This window comes from Paroedura picta, chromosome 3, assembly GCF_049243985.1.
Source record: "Paroedura picta isolate Pp20150507F chromosome 3, Ppicta_v3.0, whole genome shotgun sequence".
NCBI classification, from domain to species: Eukaryota; Metazoa; Chordata; class Lepidosauria; order Squamata; family Gekkonidae; genus Paroedura; species Paroedura picta.
The window spans coordinates 124,766,347-124,789,545 of NC_135371.1; the positions used below are offsets into that span (position 1 = coordinate 124,766,347).

The window sequence follows — 23,199 nt, forward strand, 5'->3', positions numbered from 1 at the left end:
TCTGCCCCCAAATCCCCAGGAATTTCCCAGTACAGTTGTCAGCCCTAAACAACAGTTGCACTGCATATAGGCATTCCAATATGTTTTTTATTCACAATCTAAAAGTGTTCTTGAAAAGCAAATTAGTCCCTATAGTTGCAAGCACTGATTTATTTACCATGAAATACTGCACTGCAGTTTTTCAGGAACTAGCAGATGGTCAGAGTCAAAGAATGAGGGCTCTATGGTTAAGTGCCCTCCTGTGCCCAATGGTCCTCAATGGTTATATGCATGTTGCCCCTGAAACGCAGGACAGCTTCAGATGCATTTTCCAGTGTGGTGTGAAATGTGTTGTATTCAGAGGAAGAGCTAATGCATACCTGAAAGGGTGCTTTGCATCTCAGCCAGAGTCAGAAACAAACAGTCGCAGACAGCTGACTCTTCTATTGCATGGCCTTAGTGGAATGTCATCCATAAAGTTAAACACGATCAGCATTTTAAAAGCCGCAAACAAAGTATGAATGAGAATAAGAGTGCCACCTGCTTTCGTGTATATATTAGTTTGACTTTAATTGTTTTAAAGATATGTTTTTGTTTGGCTTTAATAGCTTTTAAGATGTGCTTTTAATATGTATGTTTTTAATTTGCCTTGGAGGCCCTGATGAGGGTAGAAAGGAAGGGTATAAGTTTTGTAAATAAATAAAATATGTTTATCATATGTATCTTTTAATATTAGCTAAGCAAAACTGTGTTCTGGGCTACATCCAAATAAGGATTCATTATAATTCACAGCAACAGTGCAGGGGCACAGGGACCTGTACCTCGCCTGCTCCATTTGGAGGATAAAATATCTAATCTGCCACTGATGTCTCAAAATGAAAGTTATGGATAAAACATTTAGCATTTATTTAAGTTTACTACAACTGATACTTGGTTTGAGGAGAATTAGGTAGAAGTTCAGAGATATGTTCACTCCATCTCCATTTTGGTTCCTCAAGGCACGGGTAGTCGACCTGTGGTCCTCCAGATGTCCATGGACTACAATTCCCATGAGCCCCTGCCAGCATTTGCTGGCAGGGACTCATGAGAATAGTAGTCCATGGACATCTGGAGGACCACAGGTTGACTACCCCTGCCTTAAGGAACAGTGACTTCTTTCACAAAGTAATTTCAGATTTACATAAGTTCTATATGAACTATTAACAGTCTATATAATTAAGCATTTTATGAGATACTGGCAGCAGTGAATACACTATTTCCATAGACTTGCTTCTAAGCCATTGCCATTTTCCAATATTTTTCAATTCTTTATTGCAACAAGGAGTGTCAGCAGGGTTTGACTTGAAAGGCAGACTGCATGCAGTGCTAGCCTGCAGCTATGATTACAACACAGCCTATCATGGAAGTATCAGTATGATTAAAAACGAAAGACTGTGATTTCTTCCAATAAGACTTTCCCACTCTCAAGCTATAAAGGCACAGCCTGAAGGAATACACAGCTATGATTTTTCTGCTCTTTTGCATATGTCCTTGAGACAACCACACCAAAAAGGCAGGGAAGCAGGGCAGGAGTCAAGTTAAGGCTGACAGGCAGACAAAAGAGGGCATAAGTCTTTCTGCTCTCTGAGCACAGAAAAATAATAATGGACTCACAGTGCAATCCCTGCTGCTGCTCAATAAAGTCTGGAGTTACTTAGAACTGGGTCCCTGTCCTTTTTTGTTGGGCAGATGAGGCTGGTTCTCTGACCTCCTCCTCCCACATCTTCATGCCACACCACTGTCTCCCTTCTCCCCTTTTATAATTTCCAAAAAAACCTTCCCAGAATGCCCCCCCCCCCCCCCGTCACATATCTAAACTCAGACTCAGGGAAGCTCATGCTGGAACTGAAGCTGGTCTTTACAGTGCTCCGGGGTGGCCTCTGTTTTATTTTGCTGCAAAAAGATCTGTTGGCAGCTTACGGACTAACAACATGCATTTCAATGTCAGCTTTCATGAGTCACATTTAATCTTTTCAGATATGCTGTAGACTAGCGGTCCCCAACCCCCGGTCCGAAGACCGGTACCGGTCTGTGGATCAGTTGGTACCGGGCTGCAACTTCTACTCGTTCTCCTCTCCAGCTGCTGCCTCAGGGGCTGCCCTGCCACTCTGCAGCCGGCCCATCACTGGTACTCTCCAGCGGTCGCCATGGCTGGGGCTCTCCCTCGGTGTGGCACTGCGTTGTTGCTGCTGGCAGTGCCAACCAGCAGGTGGCGGGAAGTCAGGGGCACTGGTGGGAAAGCAAGTGGAGCAGGGGGCTCAGGTGACGGTGGCAACGTCCCTCGTCTACTCCCCTCCCCCCCAGGCCTCAGTAAAATTGTCAAGCGTTGACGGGTCCCCGTTGATAAAAAGTTTGGGTACCACTGCTGCCCATTTCCAGTCTACCCTCTCCTTCCATTCTCATATTCTGCTTGCTGCTCTGGAACAGTAACATCAAGAACAGACTACTGTAATACTCTGTACATTAGTCTCGCCTCAAAATCAGCTCAGAAATTCAAATGCATCCAGAACATCGTGGCTTGACTATTAGTGGGAGCTAGACAGAGCTACCACTCTGCAGACTCGCCACTGGCTACCCATTTCTTCCCAAACTCAGTTTAAGATATTGGTTACCACATACAAAGTCCTCCATGACCTTGGGCCCACATACAAAGTCCTCCATGACCTTGGGCCCTCCTATCTGTGGAGCCACCTCTCTCCCTGTGCTCCACTAAGACGACTTCACTCACGTCAACAGCGGCTTTGGCAGGTCCCAGCCCACAACCGGGCAAAATCAACAGCTGTCTGTACATGTGCTTTCCCCATTGTGGATCCCACCTTGTGGAATGGCGTGCTTGAGGAAATGAGGAAAGCTGCCACTCTCCTGGCCTCCTGCAAAGTATGCAAAACTGAACTATTCAGGAGGGATTTTCTAAGCAGGTTGCACTGTGCAAAAGTGTTGACAAATTTATTTGGATAAATGATTGATACTGTGGTCCATACTGTTGCATATAGCTTATTGCAGTTTGGATCCTGTTATGTAATTGCTGCAGATCTCACGCTAAAACTTATACTATGCTTCAGTTCTTTTTGGTGGTTCCAGACATCTAAAATCCTCCTGCACTGGTCACTGAATGTTCCATTTTATTGACTGAACTGATTCACTAATCTAGCTTCAGTCCCTGAGAGAAATATGGACTTCAAATGCAAATAAATACATAAACAAATAAACGTAAAGGTAAAGGTATCCCCTGTGCAAGCACCGAGTCATGTCTGACCCTTGGGGTGACGCCCTCTAGCATTTTCATGGCAGACTCAATACAGGTGGTTTGCCAGTGCCTTCCCCAGTCATTACCGTTTACCCCCCAGCAAGCTGGGTACTCATTTTACCGACCTCAGAAGGATGGAAGGCTGAGTCAACCTTGAGCCGGCTGCTGGGATTGAACTCCCAGCCTCATGGGCAAAGCTTTCAGACGGCTGCCTTACCACTCTGTGCCACAAGAGGCTCTACATAAACAAATAGAAATGCCAAAATGAAGGATTTTTGGGCAGCCCATCTGCTAAGCCACCACATTCTCCCCTCCCCTTTTTTTGTCTGTGGAGCAAAACATCCACTGTGTACTGCAAGCATGCCCCTTTCATCTCCCCATATGGAGAGTGAACCAGTTATGCTATCCCAGTGCTTTTCTACTCGGCCATACCTGTCTGTGTAAGGTTCTGTGGCTGCCTCTAAATGGCTGGTGGTGAAATCAGGGCTGCAGTGGAATAACTAATGCCCAGTGAGATTCTTTCTTTGCATATGGTAGCTTGGCCCAGTGGTTAAAATGTTGATGTGGATGTCATGAATTTGAAGTCAGCCTCTGCCTTGTGTTTTGCTGTTATCTGGACCAATACCAGATAACAGTTGTGTTCTGTCTTTTGTTCTCCATCCCCAGTCCCATACAGTTTGAGCCCATGTGTCCTGCCTACTGTGTGGTCAGCCTTTCCCAGTGAACTATGGGGGAGAGGTGTGAAAGACTTTGCTGGAGGCACCATTATGTATTCTCCGTTTTGTGCTCCAATACCTACTACTGGCAAATGAGCTACAGTTTGGAACTGAGGCTCTTGTTTGTATGACACTTAATTAATTAATTAATTAATTAATTTGATTTATAGCCCGCCACTCTCAGAAACTGGCTCATGACAGGTCACAACAACAACCCAAACTATAAAACCCAGTTAAACCCCATTAAAACCCCAAATTTACCCATTAAAACCCCAAATATCTACAATTACAAGAAAACCCAGCAAATGGCAAAAACATAGCCTTCCTTAAAACCAGAAGGACCTAACATGAGCGGCATGGAGAGAGACCAAACCGAGATGTCCAGGCACCAAGATATAAAAGGGGACCCATACCATTTGCTGTAGCACTGGCCCTGACCATAAACGTGGCGGAAGATCTCCATTTTACGGGCCCAGCAAAAAGCAGAAAGCTTTAGGGTGCACTGGTTGCATGGCTCCAGCATGTGCCTCTGTCGGAACAGCATGGCTTATTATTACCCTGTCTTCTAGTAAACCACCAGGGAAGAAAGGCAGCAGGCGTGACACTGAGGGGCCTTGACTGAATCAGTGGGTTGTGGTTGGCCACACCTGTATATGCCGTTCAGAGGGATGTCATCAGGCACTGCTGGGCGTTGCTGGGGTCGCTAGAACTCCAGTTTACTCCCTATGAAGACTGCACCTTGTGGAGGGACATTTAAGCTGAATGGACCAGCAGTTCTGCTGTTCCAGCACACCTTGGAATTAGGCTGCTTCTAATATTAAAGCTTTATCAAATTTAAGTCACACATGAAAGAAAAGCTTCCCATCTTTAAGGGTAATTTATCATGTAGAACTCAGTGCACAGGAATTCCTTTGGCTATATTATTGTAGGTACTTATAAGTGTCATAAACTTTTAAAAATTGCAAAATCACATCTTACCGAGGCAGCTCTTCTGCAGTTAATATCGCGGTCAAATATTGCAGTTATCACCAGAGCGCTAAAGACAGAAAATATATTGCATTAAAAAGTAAGTTGTGTAAACTTGACAGATGACTGAATGTTAACATTTAGAAGTTCTTGATGCAAATTCATGACTTCTGCAAAAAAAAAAAAAAAGTGTCCCATCATACCTTTTAATACCAGGAGGAAGTATTTTTAACAGTGGGCTGGGGATGTATTTTCTGCATTCCAATGGCACCATTGAATTAATGTTTGACAGAGGAATAGCCATAAATGTGAACCCCTATATTCAATTCAAAACATATCATAGAAGCAACAAGTAAAGAGACCACAATTTATACCCACTGTTCTATTGCTTCTGTATTAGCTGAATGCAAATGACCATATTTGAATATTATATTTCCAGGATCAGGAAGCGTACCTCCCCTTCCTGGATGGGGTACAACTTACATCTATGCCAACAGCCAAGAATTTGGGGGTGATCTTTGATGCCTCCCTGTTTATGGCAGCTCAGATCACGAAGGCAGCCCAAATGGTGTTTTTCCACCTATGCCAAGAAAGGCTACTAGCACTTTACCTGTCCTCGACCCAGTCCATGGATCCCTGATTGGAAATCCCTATGTTAGAGGCTTACATAATTTTTCAGTTTGTTGTTAACTTGAATTTTTAAATTCACCTGAATAGTACTAATATTTGTCATAGTATGCAGCAGAAGATGGAAGGTTAAATAGAATACTCATGACAAACTTTCAAACTATATGGAACGTAATCTGAAAACCATAATTCAGCAGACCCAAAGTAAATTCCAAGGTAGCGTACATTAGATATAAAAGCAACTTAATTCTTATGGTTTCTACAACTCAAAAGTAAATGTCACTATTTTGCTTTATAAAATTGAATGCAAAACCAGGGGTGGTAATTTTCAGTGGGCCTTTTCCTAATAAATGTTGGTATCACCTTTCCTTTTTCATTTCTTCAGACCTTTATAACATATTGCATACTAGCTAGCTAAAAGGCCCATCAAATGTAATAAGCAGGGAAAGTGATAGAAAATTATGGTCTTACCCCTCCCCTATACTTATACGGTTGCATCCACTATTGAGACAAAGTAAAGACCCTGCTTTGCCAAATATTGTCTTACTATCCAAAGCCATCATTTTCCAACGAAGGGTGTAAGAAATGCTGTGCTGTCTCCCATTAAAAGGTCCATTTATAATGGCTGAAGGAAAACACAATGCTCCACAGCCCCCCCTCCCATCCATGCAACTTCCAACAACCTGGAAGCTGCCCCAATAGAGTTCCATGTGGAAGCAACATGGCTGGCAAGCAGGTTTTGTCTTGACCACAATGTTTCTCCCAAATCTCACATCAATAATAGCTGCTTACTTTAGAGAGATAGAGGGGGGGGAAACCCAACATTAACGCTAACTATGAGACCAAAGGTTCAGGATTCCATTAATTGAGGAGGGGTTTCTGGGGGCTTGGCAGATGTGGCTGGTTAGTTCAACTTCAACATAGGGGTGGAGCAGGAGTGAAGAGGAGAGAAGGCAACAGAAACCAAAGGGGATGCAAGAAGTAGGTGCCATTGTAGAGAGAATAAGGAGTTGGGCACTGGGGACTGGGAAGGAGAAAAAAGGAACAGGAGGGTGGGTAATGGCAATGGAAAGCGAAATGAGAACAGGAGAAGTGTCCTGGAGTAAGGAAAACTACACAAGTGATTGGTTGAGGGGACAGGAAGGGGAAACAAGAAAAATAGATCAGGAAAATGTAATGTGGGAGTAGGAGGAAACATGATGGGAGGGGGGGAGAAGCAAGGTGAGAAGAGGTTGAACATGTGAAACAGCAGTAGGGGAGAAGAACTGGGAGCTTGTGTCATTCCTCACAAGTCTCCAGCAATGATACGGAAACACCACCATAAACATCAATTTCTACTACTGTAACATTTTGGTATTACTTCTCGAATTTCCATTTATTACTTTACTATATTAGTTACATAAAAATATAACTGACTTCGTAGTGGGTTAGATGATTTGCTCCTTAACAGGCTAATCAAAGAAAAGAAGACTGTGCTGTCTCTATATCAGAAGGTTTGCTAATTATTAAGCCAGAGAAAGAAGTCATTAGTATCAGAAGTGATGCCAAAGCCTCAGCAGACAAAGAGTTATGAAAAGCCTCACTAAAAGTGGGGTATTATCCATTAATTTTCCCTCCCATCTTCCAGGGGGCTCAGGGTGGCATGTGTGGTAGATTAAGCTGAAAGGGAACCAACAGGCCCAAAGTCATCCAGGGAGTTTCACAGCAGATTTTAACTAGTGTCTTCCCAGTCTGGCTATGACACTTTAACAGAAAGTGACTTGTACAAAAGGAAGACAAAAAGTTAAGAAGTGCTAACATTGCTCAATATGTAACAGACAGGAATTACTCTTCTGAACAAAGTAGTCAGGGAACAAACATGTTCTTCATGTGTGGAAATTATTCCCAGCATTTCATCAGAGCACAATATGTAGCTCTGAGCAATATTCATATTTCCTGATTCTGCAGGCTAATCTTACCCTAGAGCTATGTAGCTCTATTTACATGAGAGCCACATCTCTATTCTTTTCTCACCGTGCAATACTCTAGGGAAGACTAAACTGCCTGTACTCCCACACTGACATCCATTTGTTCTGAGTCAAAAGACAGGATGGTGCTGAAGTACAGGAAAAGGAGGAGTTTTCCAGACTTAGCAAAAACTTACTTCACTTTTTCATTGTTGTCACCTGTCATTTCCCACAGCAATATCAAAAAAGTAAAATTAATGACAGAATTTAGCCATGTAGAACTTTTAAACAAAAGATAAACAAAGCTGTCATTAGAGAAGCCTTTCATAAAACTGAGAAAATTCATGTCATAGTAGATTCTTGTACATAAAAAAATTCAAGAAGTAAGCAAACCAGTCTTAGAAACAATGCTGGGTCTTCACAGATTTTTCAATGATATAGACTGGTTTTGTTTGGACTTGTAATTTATAAGGATTAGAATCATGATCCTTTAAAAATCAGTCCAAACCTGGGCTGAAAAACAAACAAACCCCACAAAGCCCAATCGTGTTTATTAAACCTCTACAATAAAATAGACTATTTCAAGAAAGGTGTTACAATTTAGAGCTCCCCCCACCCAAGGCTACAGGTTTTAAAGGGTGTTAGATGATATGGTTTCTGGTGTTCCAAATCTAGTAGGTATGTAGCTGCCAAAGAAAGAAAGATGCAGGGAGAGTCACCAATCCCTTCCCCATCACAGATGTATGAATTACTGGTCAGAACACACCCACTTGAGTTAGCCCCCCCCCTCCCCCACATACACACCTTTAAGTATGGCCCTAGCCTGGGGTGCACGGAAAGTAACCCAATCAAACCTGATGCTTTTAAACCCACCCTTGCTCCTAGCTGTGAGGGTTTTGTGCCCTGGGAGTAGGATATGGTAGCAACAATTGTGCAAGTAAGTGAAAAGAGGACAGGGTGGTCTTGTAGAGGAAAAGTGTTCAGTTTCAAGAATGATTGCTCACAATGGAGGATATAGCTTAAAAGAGCCACTGGGTTGTAGAGTTGGAAAGCCACTAGAAGAGCAACTTCCTGGACCAATCATTAAGTTTTCAAGTCAGCAGAATTCTCATAAGACTTGCAGCTGCAATAGAACATGAACTCCTTGCTGGTTTGAAGCACACCAAGAGTGGTCTTTGTGCTGTTCAATTAAACTTTAATAGGAAACCCAGTTAGCTTCCCTGATATATTTTTGTATACTAAATGAAAGCTGCAACATGACCCCAGAATTTTGTGAAAGAGCTTCAGAAAACCACAATCTGAGATGTCTTGAAAAAGACAAACTGAACAAAAGAAATAACTATGTCCCAAAGCTCAGAAGATGTAGGAAGCACAGCTCAGTAAAATCCTGGTCACAGCAAGGTAGATTAAAACTGGGTGGGGATTAAAACTCCCAGGAGAAATTATATCTTCTCCCTCTTTAGATTAAGAATCCCACAGGCCCTCAGGTGAAAACAGTTTAAGATACACTAATTTAAATATTAATTCCTTTGCTTTCTTACTAGTGAAGCAACTCTATACTGCCTTCTACATGCCAACTGTATTAGCATTTCTTCTGCTATGGATGTCTCTGTCCATTTGATCAAGACTTTAAAATGATTTGCTGTTTCAGACTAAATGAGACACTAAGCCAGGTGTAGTCAAACTGCGGCCCTCCAGATGTCCATGGACTACAATTCCCATGAGCCCCTGCCAGGAAATGCAGTCTAAATACACCAAATACAGCAACTGCTGGCAGGGGCTCATGGGAATTGTACTCCATGGACATCTGGCAGGCCCCCTGCACTAAGCATTTCATGAACAGATTTTCCAAGCAGGGATGAAAGCAACTTATTCTATGGGCCAAAAGTGTGTTTTCATATCAGTGGTTATAGTGCTTTTCCTTTAACAAGATCTATAGGTAAAGGTAAAGGTATCCCCTGTGCAAGCATTGGGTCATGTCTGACCCTTGGGGTGATGCCCTCTAGCGTTTTCATGGCAGACTCAATGTGGTGTCATTTGCTAGTGCCTTCCCCAGTCATTACCGTTTACCCCCCAGCAAGCTAAGTACTCATTTTACCGACGTCGGAAGGATGGAAGGCTGAGTCAACCTTGAGCCGGCTGCTGGGATTGAACTCCCAGCCTCACGGGCAGAGCTTTCAGACTGCATGTCTGCTGTCTTACCACTCTGCACCACAAGAAGCTCTTAATAAGATCTATATTGTGAGGTTTACTTTTGCTATCTGTCTGAAGTTGCCACCTGCACTAGAAGAGCTGTGGCAGCTCGGCAGCTTCATGGATGGATGGGTCAACTGTTGCTTGCCTCAAAAGAGCAGCAGCAACCAGGCTGGCCAGGAGGTGGACATACAGTGTGGAGCTGCAGTATTAGTGGCTCTGTTTACGTGAGCACCATACCAATTGCCAGTTGTCACCAAAAGCTTGTTAAAACCATTTATTTATGGATATGCTATGAGATGTCCTCATGCTATGTCTGTCCTCAGTGGACTCATAGATAATAGCAGCTATTTGGTAGCCCAGTCCCACTTAGGCTAACAAACTGTCTTTGTGTATTTAGACTGCTTGGAAGCCATATGGACTTTTCTATCTTTAAGCAGAAGATGCAAGAACATGAATTTAGATTCTAGTGTCACAATAATGAATGTCCCTAATTTATTTCTTGGATATCTTATTTTGGATGCATATGACAAATACACATTGCTTTCAGCCCCCATTTTACCATTTACCATGAAATATTAAATCAATTAGTTGACAGCATCTAGTTACTTGGTGTAGTGGAGTGTGGATTTCTAATCTGGCGAGCTGAGTTTTATTCCCTGCTCCCCCACATGCAACCAGCTGGGTGACCTTGGGCTCGCCACAGGACTGATAATGCTGTTCTGACCAAGCAATAATATCAGGGCTCTCGCCACCTCACAGGGTGTCTGTTATGGGGAGAGGTAGATTGTAAACCGCTTTGATACTCCTTCGGGTAGAGAAAAACATCATATAAGAGCCAACACTTCCTCTTTTTCAAAAGTAAGAATCCATTACAATTACAGAAAAAAAGTTGAGAGATCTTTGAAAAATAGGCTAGGGTTAATGAATATTGTTGAGCTATCACTGGAGATAACAAATAACCCTGGAAATTCATGAAGAAAACTAACAATAAGTCAAGGCAAACATTCTAATAATGACTCCAAAGAGGGAAGAAAGATACAAATGTAGTTGAAGTAACTCCTTTGAAAACAAAAGGCATGCAATGGCATGGAATGGGCTACAAACACTTTTCTCATGACCTTGGAGCAACCAGAAAAAAAGATGAAGTGAAAACAGATTTATTGTGCTGAGTCATCACTGTTAATAGTTCAGTTAGCCAGTTGGCTAGCTTTTAAAATTACATTTGCTTCCAAGAATAGCCATCAAAAGCTACATTTTGTACATGAACAATACACTGAGAACGGAAGATTTTTCTCACGGTGAATCTTCTTTCTTGGTGGCCCAGGAGTGGGGCACTCTCTACTTTTGGAAGAACCTACTCCCTACTAACAGGCAGAGTCACCAATCTTTATGCAATCCCTAGGAGGAGGGCTTCACTTTCTCTCTGAACCCAGCCTGGTCCAGAAGCAATAAAGTGCCCTCCAATCAACATTTAGAGAACAGAAAACTTAAGAACTGAGCTATGATCACTCAACATCCAAGCCATGAGGCTTGGCAGTTTCAGCAGAGGGTGAAAGATGTTCCCCTGTTGAAGAAGATCCTTCCTGACTGGAATACACCAAAGATCCTTTATGAACAACCTTCAAATGCCTTATAACTATGACCTCCTTGACCAACACTACTCCCACCTTGAGACTGATGATTCTCTGCAGTGGTCCCCAATCCACAATCCACTGATTTTATGTTCTAAAGGACAAGGAACTATTGTACCTTGAGTGTTTGGAATGCCATCTCTATTTGAACTGTCTAGGAGTATGCTAATTAGAGGTATGTTTGGGGCCATGACCAGAAAAGAAGTTCTCCTCTACAGGAGTGATGAAAAGAAGCTACCCTCAGCTGGGAAGAGCCACCCCCCACCCTGGGACCACTGAGAAGATTTACGATGTCACAGTAAATAAGACAAATTCCATTCTCCAGTGGTCCAGGATGGAGCAATCTCTAATTCTGAGACATAGAATAACAGAGTACCCAGAGAATGAAGATTCAGCTCCTACATCAAGAGAGCATGTGGCAGGACCCTTCTGCCAAGGCTAATGTATCAACCCTAAAATGCCTGGTGAAAGAATGTATGGACCACCATGTGACAGCCTGGTGGAAATGATCGATAGGCTGCTGTTCTTTTGAGGGAGTATGCTGTAATTCCTGGAGAAGGATCTAAACTTGTATATGTAGATTTTTATGAGAGGAGAATACAGCCTCTAACGTATCTACTGATAGATGTTGTAATACTCTGTTCAATGGGTGACTTTCTGAAAAATACAAACACAGCATCATCCATATGAGAAGACTTACTCCTATCCAAAGACTTACTCCTAACATCCAAACCAAGACAACCCTACTCCTGGGATCATTAGGGACTAGGGCAGGGGGAAGAAAGAACTAGTTCTTCCTACTTATGAAAAAACAAATTTACTTCTAGACACAGCACTACGGTAACATTATAAAATACACCAAGTCCCTTGTCTACTAAGAGTGCTTTGATTTCTGTCATCCTTCTGGCTGATGTAATATTAACCAGAAAAAAGTTTTAAAAGCTTTTTTACTGGGCAAATAGCCATTGATTAAAACAGATGTCTGGAGAAAACCTTAAGCACTGGGAATTACAGCACTTTGAAAGCCATGATTCAAGTGCTGAAGTGACAGAGAAATAGTAAGTAACCAGTATCAGACCTTCTATTGTCTTATCTGTTCTAGAAGAAGCATAGTCTAAATCTGCTAGGAGACTTAATGGAGTCCATGGTATTAGGGGATAACCTGAGAAAAGACTTAATTTCTTTCTGAATTTTTCCTCTAATCCAGTTCAGGAGATCGGCCTGAGAATCTTCCCCTGTAAGACCAATGTTGAATTTTCTACCAGATCACTGCCTTGCTGTGAAGCAGAACTATGGTTGGGCGGCGAAGTGGGGGAGTTCAAGATGCGTAGCTAAGATGTCCTGAGATGCAGCCACTAAAAATCCCGCCCTCACTGCCATTTCCGGCTTTAAAAAAGGGAGACTGGTTGAAAAATCCCACCCAGTGGGCTTCTAGTGGGGGCTTTTTTAAAAACCAGACTTCAGAAGGTTCATCAAAAGTTGGGGGAACAATTAATGTACATCCTGCTGCATGTCTGCCACCAAGTATGCCACTTTTGTCCATGCAGAGGACCAGAGTACTCTGAGGCAGAAGCTGCCTATACTCCTTTGATGAAGTGACTGGGAAAATCTCTAGGCTCAAAGGCTGACGATCTCGTGTTTGAAGCGCAACAACCCTGGTGGGAAAAAAATATATTGCTTTTAAAGACTTACTCCCTAGAGTCCCCTCTCCCTAGACTTTCACAGCTATAGCTATAAGAACTGCAAAAGTTATACCCATCTCTACCTAAGTAACGGTTAGCTTGCATATTTCCAAAGAGAGGGATTTCTGTTGTATCATCTAAATGGCTATGAATTTCTAACAAATCATTCTACAACACTGAATTGTGCATTTTCAAAAATATAACAACCCTGTGTTTGTGGTGACACAGAGAACTCTTCTCAGGCAGAGAGTGACACACCCTAGGCTAGAGCTAGAAAAGGGGGGGGGGGAGATGTGATCACTGTATCAGCTGTAAACCAAGGTGTGCTAACACAAGTGAAACTGTGTCTCATGCTGCACCAGTTCCTGATTCACAGTGGAGCTTTAATATCAGGCTCCCACACTAAGTCATTACAATCACCATTACAATCATCAAACATTCAGATAGATCCCAGAAATAAGACTATTTGAAACTATGTGGGTAAATCTGAGATTGTCAGCAAGAGTTTCTAATGCTTAAAAAGGGAGACTTCGTGGTTGGGTGACACTGATTTGGACTGAACCAGGTTTTTTCCCTCTCCTATTTAAAAAAAGAAAAGAGGAAGAGTCTGAACATCCAAAATTTGCTAGGGGTCATGGGACCTGGATGGGCAGAAGCCAAAGGGATCAGAAGCTTCAATACACCGTGGGATTGGGAGAGATTAAGTGAAAAAAACTAGCTTTGTTGAAAGTAACCTGGAAGGAGTTATTGAGTATTTTCAAACACACAGTTGCACTTTTTTCAAATGCACCTTTTCTCCAGTGTACATTTTAATATAGGTGAGCCGGTATGAAACCAAGTATTTTGGATTAGCTCAAGGATAATCTTAAAATGATCCAAAACATTCCTGAAAGGGTAACAAGGGTCCAGAAACTTAGGGATAATGCATGGCACGACCTCCCAAAAATTCAAATCCAAAATAACAAAAATATTTTTGAAGAGCACGCCCCTACTTTTCTCACTTTCACTGTACAAAGAAAATAAACCTCTGTTCTCATTGACCATGCTATTACCCTAACGGCTGTTACTAATATCTGCTACAGTTCCATGTTGCTGTAGAAGTGATTATATTACATGGATGTAACTGAGAGAATCGGCAACTCTCATCTGGAGTTCATTTTAATATGATATCCCACCAGATCAGGCAATGTAAAGGTTACTGGTTTCAATGTTACAATGGCCTTGTGAGAAGATGCCAGAGAGAGCTCCTCCTCTTATTTATCACAGCTGCAACCCACGATTCCCCACAAAGACGAACCCAGCACCCCCGGGGATCTCGCACAACCTGATGAAGTGACCTCTTCTGAGATACAGTGTCTAGCACCCAGTGAACCTCATGGCTGAGCACGTATTTAAATATAAGTCTTCCAGCAACTCTAATACTACACATCATATGAGGGTAAGTCAAAAAGCATTGCTACTAGGGTTCCAGTTTATACATGTACAGGTATATTCCAAACAAAACACGTTTCAACATGTCTTTGGGATCAGTGGTTGGCTGCAGACAAGTTCTCTCAGTAATACACTTGTCTTAGTCTTGTAGGGGTGGCCTTAAAAAAACTGACAACTGCATTGGTAAGAAAACAGTAAGGGAAGTTGAACAGAGGAATTTTTCCCATCAGGACCATGCACCTGTTCTGTCTTTGAGGGTAGCAAGTGCTGTACTTTGAGAATTTCATGGGGAAACCTTACCCCATTCACTCTACAGCCCTGATCTTGCCCTTTCAGACTACTTGTTCTCAAAATGCAACATTTTAAAGGAACAAAATCTGAGTTCCTGGAAGATGCCAAAACTGTCATTTTGATAGGGTGTAAATTGAAGAGTGCAGAATTCTTCAAGGGAAGGTTTAAAGAGATGGAAACACCACCTTCAGAAGTATATAGACTTAGATGGAGAAATGTCAAGAAATAATAGCTCATATTTTAATATTGTTGTTTAATAAAGGTTCCGATGGTTTTAGCAATATTTTTTGGCTTACCCTCACAATATATCAATTCTTGGTGATAGTCACTGGAAACCACTGGCAACCGCTGATAACACAATCAGAAGAAGAGGATGCCAGCCATTGCTGCAGGACCAGGAGCAATAGCAACAGATGCCAACAGCTGCTGGAGGCCCAGGTGCAGTGCCAAAGGACGGAGTGGTAGGTGGGGGGCCAGACACCTTACCAGCCTCAGCAATGAGGGGAGATATGGGATTCCCCTCTGGCAAGTCTCACAGGCCAACCTCATGTAACACCAAGAAATGGAAAGTTGCTAACAATTATGTTTTTTTAATAAGTCATTTTTGTTTAATATATGCACAGGTGAACGAAGCATATTCTTTTGCTGTGAAGGAAGAAAGGCAACTGAAACACAGTCATGAATTCTGAAGATATTGTCAAAACACCTTTAATACTAACCCTCTTTCATGAGCAACTCTCTTTGGAATAAAGAGTCTTTTGAGGATACAAACCAGTTAAAATAAACTTTAAAGGCTTAGCGGCTCAAACAGATTTGCATACACTGTGGCTACCAGTGAAGAGAACCATCTCTTAACAGTTTCTGTGCATAGTCAGAAAGATGTCACAGAAGGACAGAAAATAATTCCTTCTTCATCCAAACTCTGAGGCAGTCTTTGATGTCTTGTTTTTTTCTCATCACAGGACAAAGATGGCTTACCCTCAGGACGTGATGACATCAGTGTTTACAGCACTTCAGAACAACACTCTTCCTGAGCCTGTAACCATGAAGGATAAACTAGAAAAGTGTATCATGTTTAATAGCTAGGTAGTAAGGGAAAGCCATGAAGTGGCGCTTATCTTACCAGAGCACGTAAGCAAGGGTGAAAGTCAAGACTGGCTCAGTGCAATGTCACATTAACCTACCAAGATGCTTTTAGAGTCACAGAATTTCCATCTTACAATGTTTCACCTAGTCAGGTGCACTTAATTCAAGAATTAAAATGTTTAGCCATATCTGGCCCATACAAATGCCAGACAACTCATACTGTTTCAAGTTCTTCCAGATCATTTTGGTAGTTCTGAGTTCTGAGCTTGAGATCTACTTTGAAGTGGCAAAGAAAGAGATGAAAGTCACAGTGTGCAAAATAAGAAATCAGGCGATCTAAAGATGTAATGACAAAAGGGAGCACAACAAGTAGTACATTTAGTGACATTTATATTCCCAGAGGGAATAAAGTTATCCAGCTACCAAATTCTGAAAATGTGGGTCTCCTAGATTCCAGTCTGATTCTCTAACCACTACATTGTACTGATTCTTAGCTTTTCCTCCCTCCTCCTGGCAGCCTCCCCCTGCGAAAAGTGTGCAAATGTTATGATATAATGTAATCAGTCATTCAAGTGAGCTGTAAGGTGGCTACTGCTGGGCTTCGCCAAGTCATGCAAGTTGTGGGGAGGCTACCACTAGGCCCTAGGGAGTTATGTGACATCAAGTTGTAATCACTGCCACATCCTAGTGAGTTGCACAAATTGTATAGTAGCAAGTTGCCCAGCAATTGCTCTTGGGTCTGGCCCCAATAGGTCCTTCTTCCAGGACTGGAGAAAGTGAAGCAGCATTGGACTGGGAGGCCAAAATAGCCTTGAAAAGGCACCTGCCCCTCTCTTGTTGCCTTTTACTAACAGAAACCAATGTTTGAAGGCTGGTATGATGAACTAGCTCCACTCCCTCACACAGATGCAGAATTTTCCCTCCCCACTTTTTTTTCCTTTCTGGCTGAGTAGCCCCTTTACGTATTTTCTTCTTTACTGAAGATCTATAGCTGTCCCACCCTGTAATTTAATTGTATTTTGCTGCTGGCTCAGCACAGGAACTTGAGGGAAGAGACAAGCACCTCTTTAACATAAACTTCTGAAATAGCCACAAGAGGCTTAGAGCATTCCAAAACAAACAAGATATTTTATTCAAATAGGTCAGCTGAAATCAGGTAAATAAATAATGAACTCTGAGGTAACTTCGTAATTTCACATTCATATGTTTCCAGCAAGTGAGAGTTTAAATTCACAAAGCCTTAAAACCTTAGCACTGAGAAGCTATGAGAAAGCAAGTTTCCACAGTTCCATACTGTTCCATGTTTAGATGTTGTTTTGCTCCCAGTACATTACTGAGGCTGAGGCAACAGCCTTGCTCATGATGGACAGATAATGACACATGAGCCTACACAGGATCTCCCAGATCACGCATCATTTTCTACATAGAAAATCCACTATTGCTCTTACGCAGTGCAAAATTCCACAGTTTACAAAAAGGATATCTGATATGGATGGCTAAAAATATTGGGTTTCTTTGAAGTGCAAATTCCTAGTTTGAAAACAGGTCATGTTTGTAAAAAGCACCAGTGTCCAGAAAATGCATGGGCTCACTGACATTGCTTCAATTCCTGTCATTCTTCCCTTTTTAATGCCTCTCTACTACCCTTTGTTGAGTTATAATACACATACTGGGTTTACACTGTTTACTGAACAACTCCAGGTACAATTGAAATTCAATCACCAGTTTTTAAGAATAAAACATGCCAATTAAGCAGCTTTATACAAAACAAGTTATTTTATTAAGAATATGTTTACTGTTTATGAAGAAGAGTTGGTTCTTATATGCTGCTTTTCTCTATCAAAGAGGCTTACATTCACCTTCCCTCTCCTCTCCCACAACAGACACCCTGTGAGGTAGGTAAAGCTGAGAGAGTTCTAATATTTCTGCTTGGTCAGAACAGCTTTATCAGTACTGTGGAGAGGCCAAGGTCACCCCGCTGGCTGCATGTGGATGGGTGTGGAATCAAACCCGGCTTGCCAGATTAGAAGTTGGCGCTCCTAACCTCTACATCGAGATGTTTTCTTAATGGTATAGAGCAAAATATTATGACCAAACCTGGTATAATGCCAACAAGGCTGTATTTATCTATAACTGATGTTCATCAGTTCTAGCTGGGCAGATATGTTAAGCCTGCTGCAGCGGAAAAAAACATGAGTCTTTTGGTATCTTTAACAAAATATTATTCTTCCTGAAGCTTGCATGGACCTGAGTCCACTTCTTCAAATGCTGTTAATGAATTCTCACTATACAGTCATTTAAAGCAGGACGTTTGAATAAAACAAATAGCAGCTCAACGAGACATGGAAGCAGAAAGGGAAATACAATTATGCAGAATTTAAATGTAATCAGGAAGAAGTAAAACAACTGCTAGTTATGCTACACTACTAAAACTGTGACTTATTTATTTATTTGAATTTTTATACCACTCTTCCCCACAGCTCTGGTCGGTCTACATGGAATGTTGCACAAAATTACATAGAACTTCATGACAATCTATAACGTTGCACAAATTTCATAGAACATCTCAACAATATATCAGGTAACAATCACAACACGATAGGAAATAACTTTGATATACCCCTGGGGAGATCAAATTATTCAATCATGGAAGGGGAGGCTGAGGGGGGGGGAGGGGACGACCAGGTGATGTTCTGAGTCAGTCGGCCTCAAGCGAATGCCTAGTGGAAGACTTCACAACCATCACAGGTCAAACCTTCTTCTTCTGTATCAAAATTTCTAACTTGACTGAAAACAATAAGTCAAATAACATTTTGGCTGTTTGTAAGTTTTATTTGTTTCTGTTCTGAGCAGATCACGTCAGGGGCACATCTGTGGTTCCTAATGAAGCCTGACTGGAAGTAAATGGGCCAATCCCATGGTGTCATCTGGCTCCATTATAGGCCATATAGTCACCATTCTTACTAACATCAACTTTTCATACTGTATTTATATTATCATGTATTTGATAATGTTTAAATGTCTTTCCTCCTTGTGATTCCGTGTGTTTTATCTTTAAATCTTGATTGTGTGAATTTTACATTTGATTGAAATAGACTATGGCCAATAAACTGAATACTGAATACTAACATCAACTTTCTATTTGACAATTTTCTCACCATCGCAGTGATGAACAAGTTCCCTAAGGAAGCTGTTTTCTGTTATTTATAGAAACGCAGCACAAAACTGGGGAGGGGGAGAGCAGAACTCTGACTACCAGCTGGGATGGGACATTCTGATTCTTCTCCTCCCCAGCAAACTTCTTGCTGCATTCCGCGCTCCGCGCGGCTCACAGTTGCTTCCTTGTTGGAAGGGCGGGGATTGGCCCGGCCGATGGTCTGTCCGGAGGAAGGGGCCAATTAGGCCCCTTCCTCATCATGGACAAAGCCCGCCCTAACTCCTCCCCCAAAGCACTTAGCGCTTTATTTAGTCTGTGGCGCCCGCGCCGCGGGCGTGTTAAGGATAGTGAGTTGGAGTCTACCGCTTTTCTGATCAATTTCACCCGGATCCCCCTTTCTACTTCAGTTCCTGTGTGGCTTTTATCTCAACCCACAGAATAGACTTTGTGGTATTTTTAAAAGGGCCCTTCCTCCTTCTCTTACCAGTGGAAAAGCTGACAGGATCTAGCCGAGAGTAATCCATTCCCACAAAAATAGCATGCATCTCTTCATAATTGTCTATTAATTATCAAATTTTAAAAGGAAGAATAAACTTTTCTTACTATTACAGGCAATTTTGTCCCCTCTTTATAAACCAGAGAATAACTCCTCTGCTTTTCTCGCATAGCTTCTAGTACTCCACCACGGATTAGCAGACAGATGAATAAACAAGAAAAAAACACTTCTGTGCCCCTATTTTATATAATGGTTTTATTCTCTAACAAAGCCCGTTGTCTCCAAGAATACAACGGGCGCTAGAGCTTGGCAGTGGGAAGAGGAAGGGGAGGAGCTGTCCAGTCTGTAAGGGCATGGGGTTGAATGTGTGTGTTGTGTGGGAGGTTGTGGTGGTGTGGTGGCAAATGAGGGTATGGGTGTGGAGATATGGGTGTCAAGAACCTGTGGTGTGGAATGTTCATTGAGTGTGGAAGAGGACTGGCCTTTGGGAATTTTGGCATAGTGGTTACAGATGAGCTTTCCAGAGCCATGTCCTCAGATATGTGAAGGAAAAATCAGACTGGAGACTCTTCTTAGGGGAAGATTACATGGCAACCAATTCCTCCCAGTTCTGTGTCATTTCCCTTCTTGTGTGAATTAGGCCACATTCACCAAAATGCCCCTCTGCCCTAATACACATGGGGTAGTCACAGTACACAGATGTCCACCCTGTTCCTTCTGTCTCCCATGTTTTCACTGTTGGTAAAATGTTATGTGCCCACATGCTTCTTTCATGGTTGCTCCTTAGAAGAACAGATTTTTGTACCCTATTGCTTACTACCCAAAGGAGTCTCAAAGCGGTTTACAAACACCTTTTCCATTTGTCTCTCCACAATAGTCAACCTGTAAGGTATGTGGGGTTGTGAGAGATCTGAGAGAACTGGGAGTGGGCCGCAGTGACCCAGCAGGCCTCAGGTGTCTCAAAGCATTTTCCAATCGTCTTCCCCTTCTCTCCCCATAGCAGACTCCCCATGAGGGAGGTAGGGTAGCGAGCCTCACAGGGAAGCTGGCAACCCTAAGAGGAAGACTCTCTGTGCACAGCAGTCTTGACCTTAGTAAGGTTTTTTATACTGTTTTTTTTATTTGCCAGTCAAAGGTTATTTGCCAGGCCAATAAGTCATTTCAGTTGCTATATGTCTCCAGACATTTACTTGTTCTCTATTTACAGTTTCAGGCTGTAAATATTTATTTAGATCTTCCTGCACTTTCCAGACTCACAGGACTGATGCTGGTCTGCCTGTCTGTGCCCCAGAATACAAACAGTTGCTGGTAAGGGCTGGCCATAACCCATAGGCCAGGAGGGACACTCCTGCACCACTCCCTACCAACTGCAGGCAGAAATGGCTCATTTGAAGGCTGGACTCTGAGGCATTGTATGATTTTGAAGTCCCACCTCCAAACCTCCAGGAATATTTCCAACACAGGGATAGCCAACCTACAGGTGTGGCCTGGAGAGCTCCTGGAATTACAGCTCTCCTGCACAGTATAAAGATCAGCTCCCCAGGCAGAAAGGGCTACTTTGGACAGAGAAGTTGTGGTAGAGAAGAAACATTTAAAGCTTCCCACACAGGTTGTTGTTGAATTGAAAGACTTGAGGCCTACTGCACAGGGTTGTTGTGCAGATGAAACAGGAGACAAAAGAGCCAGTTTCCTCTGCAGAATAACACTGTGCAGTGGCCTCAAATCTGCAGAGAGTTGCAAAGAAGAAAGACACATGGCTTGGCTGTGTCTAACCTCCGGCCAGAGCAGTATTTTAAGTGAGAAGGGGCTTTTCTGTGGCCTCCCTGTCAGCCAACTGTTTGGCCAAAGGGGAAAGTGCCCCCCCTCAAAAGGAAGGCCCTCAGGCTCCCCTGCGTTGCTCTCTGAAGGAAAATGCCTCCCTCCCTTCAGTCAGGGCCTGTCAGAGGCTCCTTCGCAGCAGGCCTGAAGGGGGGGAGGGGGAGCACTCTGTAGCCTCCTGCCAGCTCTGTCAGGGTTCTGAGGCAATTTACAGTTGGACATGACAGTTAGGACAGCCTTGAGGCGAAAAGGACTGGCACAGCCTGTGTTCTCATCCCCCTTGGCAGCCCTGCTGACCTCCTCTCCCTCTGGTGGTCAGGAGCAGACTGGCAGCCAGACTGGGCTATGTGAATGGAATTTTGGTCTGTCCTGGTGAGGGGCCAATAGGAAGGTGCTTTGTGCGCCTCCCCATTGGCTGCTTGGCCCTGGATGGACACTCTGAGTTTTTATCCTGGACAGGGCCCGCCCTAACTCCTCCCCAGATGGCCTTACCCTTTTATTTAACCGCAGGAGCGGTTAAAGGTAGGGCAGGAATCATGTCAGTTTCAAACAAGATCCCACAATTAAATCTTGCAGAATTGCAATTGGCCCAGCACTTCTGAATGCAAGATGATTTCGGAGGGTAATAATGCTGATATCAGGTTGCAAAACTAGATTTGTTTGGTAGTATCTTAGACAAAAATATTTTTTTGGTATGCAGATCAAGTATCAAAGTCTCAGGAAACAGTACTTTTATTTTTCAGTAACACTTAGTTCTCTGCTCCTTCTCCATCCCCTTAGTTCAACCAAGCCTTCTCTTTATTTCTCCATTTATCATTTTTGTCTTCACTTTCTTAATTGGAGATTCTGATTGACTTCAGTGATGCAATTCTCTTAAACAACAGGTTGGGATTGATTTACTCAGCTCATCAAGAATTTCCTTTGACTTCATCCTCAGAAATCACACTGCTCTTGACTGCCTTTCAAATACTTGTTACTCTTATTTATTTTGGGAACGTTTTATTGTTCATTGCAAGGACTGCCCCCAAATAACTGCTTTTTAAAAAGATAACCTGTCATGCCAGGCTTTTGGTGTAAATTGCTTGTACACTAGACAAAGAAGGCATCAGAGTGACCCCTCCCCCCAACTGTGCTGTTTCTATTCACTCAGCTTGAATACTTTTTAAAAAAGAGACCCTTTGTGATCTGAGACAGCAGTTCCAAATTTTAGATTTCATGTTCACTAAAAGCTCGAGACAACTTCCAATACTCCTAGGTGGCAAAAAGACAGCTGGGAATTAGGCATCTTTCCCTTTCTCTATTCATATGATGACACTGCAGTTGAAATTCAATAATGGGGAAGGAGTAAACGTGGTTCATGCTCAGATAAAAACTAGATGTTTCTGAAGCTGGGCTGTTAATGTGCAGTCCCCAGTGTAGGACTGTGTAGACATGACATGGATAAAAATTATTTTGTACAGCAGGATTTCTCAACCTGGGTTTCATGAAACTGTGGGATTTTTTGATGGTCCTGGAAGGGTTTCCCAAATGGGAAGGAGCTAATTCATTTTTAATATATTTTTTTTAATTTGTTAAACATTTATCAGGTGATATGACCATATAGGGTCATGTAGACGCCCCTCAAAAAATGGCCAGTGATGGGCCTGGGGAGGGGGTAGGCATGTATACAGCTATGTTCCCCAATCATATTCTGCATGATCATGCCATTTCTGGGGTTTCTCAAAGCCTGAAGGCTGTTTCAGGGACTTGTCAATGGAAAAAAATTGAGAAAGGGTGTAAAGGACAGTGATATTTTCCCCTTCTCTTTAAAAGAAATCCATATAAGTTTCTTGAAGAAAATTAATATCACAATACCATACGTTCACTAAATAGTAAAATGATTTCGGGGACA

The 23,199-nt window shown here is 42.5% G+C and overlaps 1 protein-coding gene across 2 annotated transcripts in view; it reads right to left on the reverse strand.

The window, feature by feature from the left end:
• TBCD (tubulin folding cofactor D) overlaps positions 1-23,199 on the reverse strand; it is a 179,387-nt gene that overhangs the window by 81,887 nt on the left and 74,301 nt on the right. For both annotated transcript variants that reach the window (XM_077327561.1, XM_077327563.1), the window contains one exon: positions 4,960-5,017. In XM_077327561.1, coding sequence (XP_077183676.1) covers positions 4,960-5,017 — 58 coding nt within the window. The remainder of the gene's footprint in view (positions 1-4,959; positions 5,018-23,199) is intronic.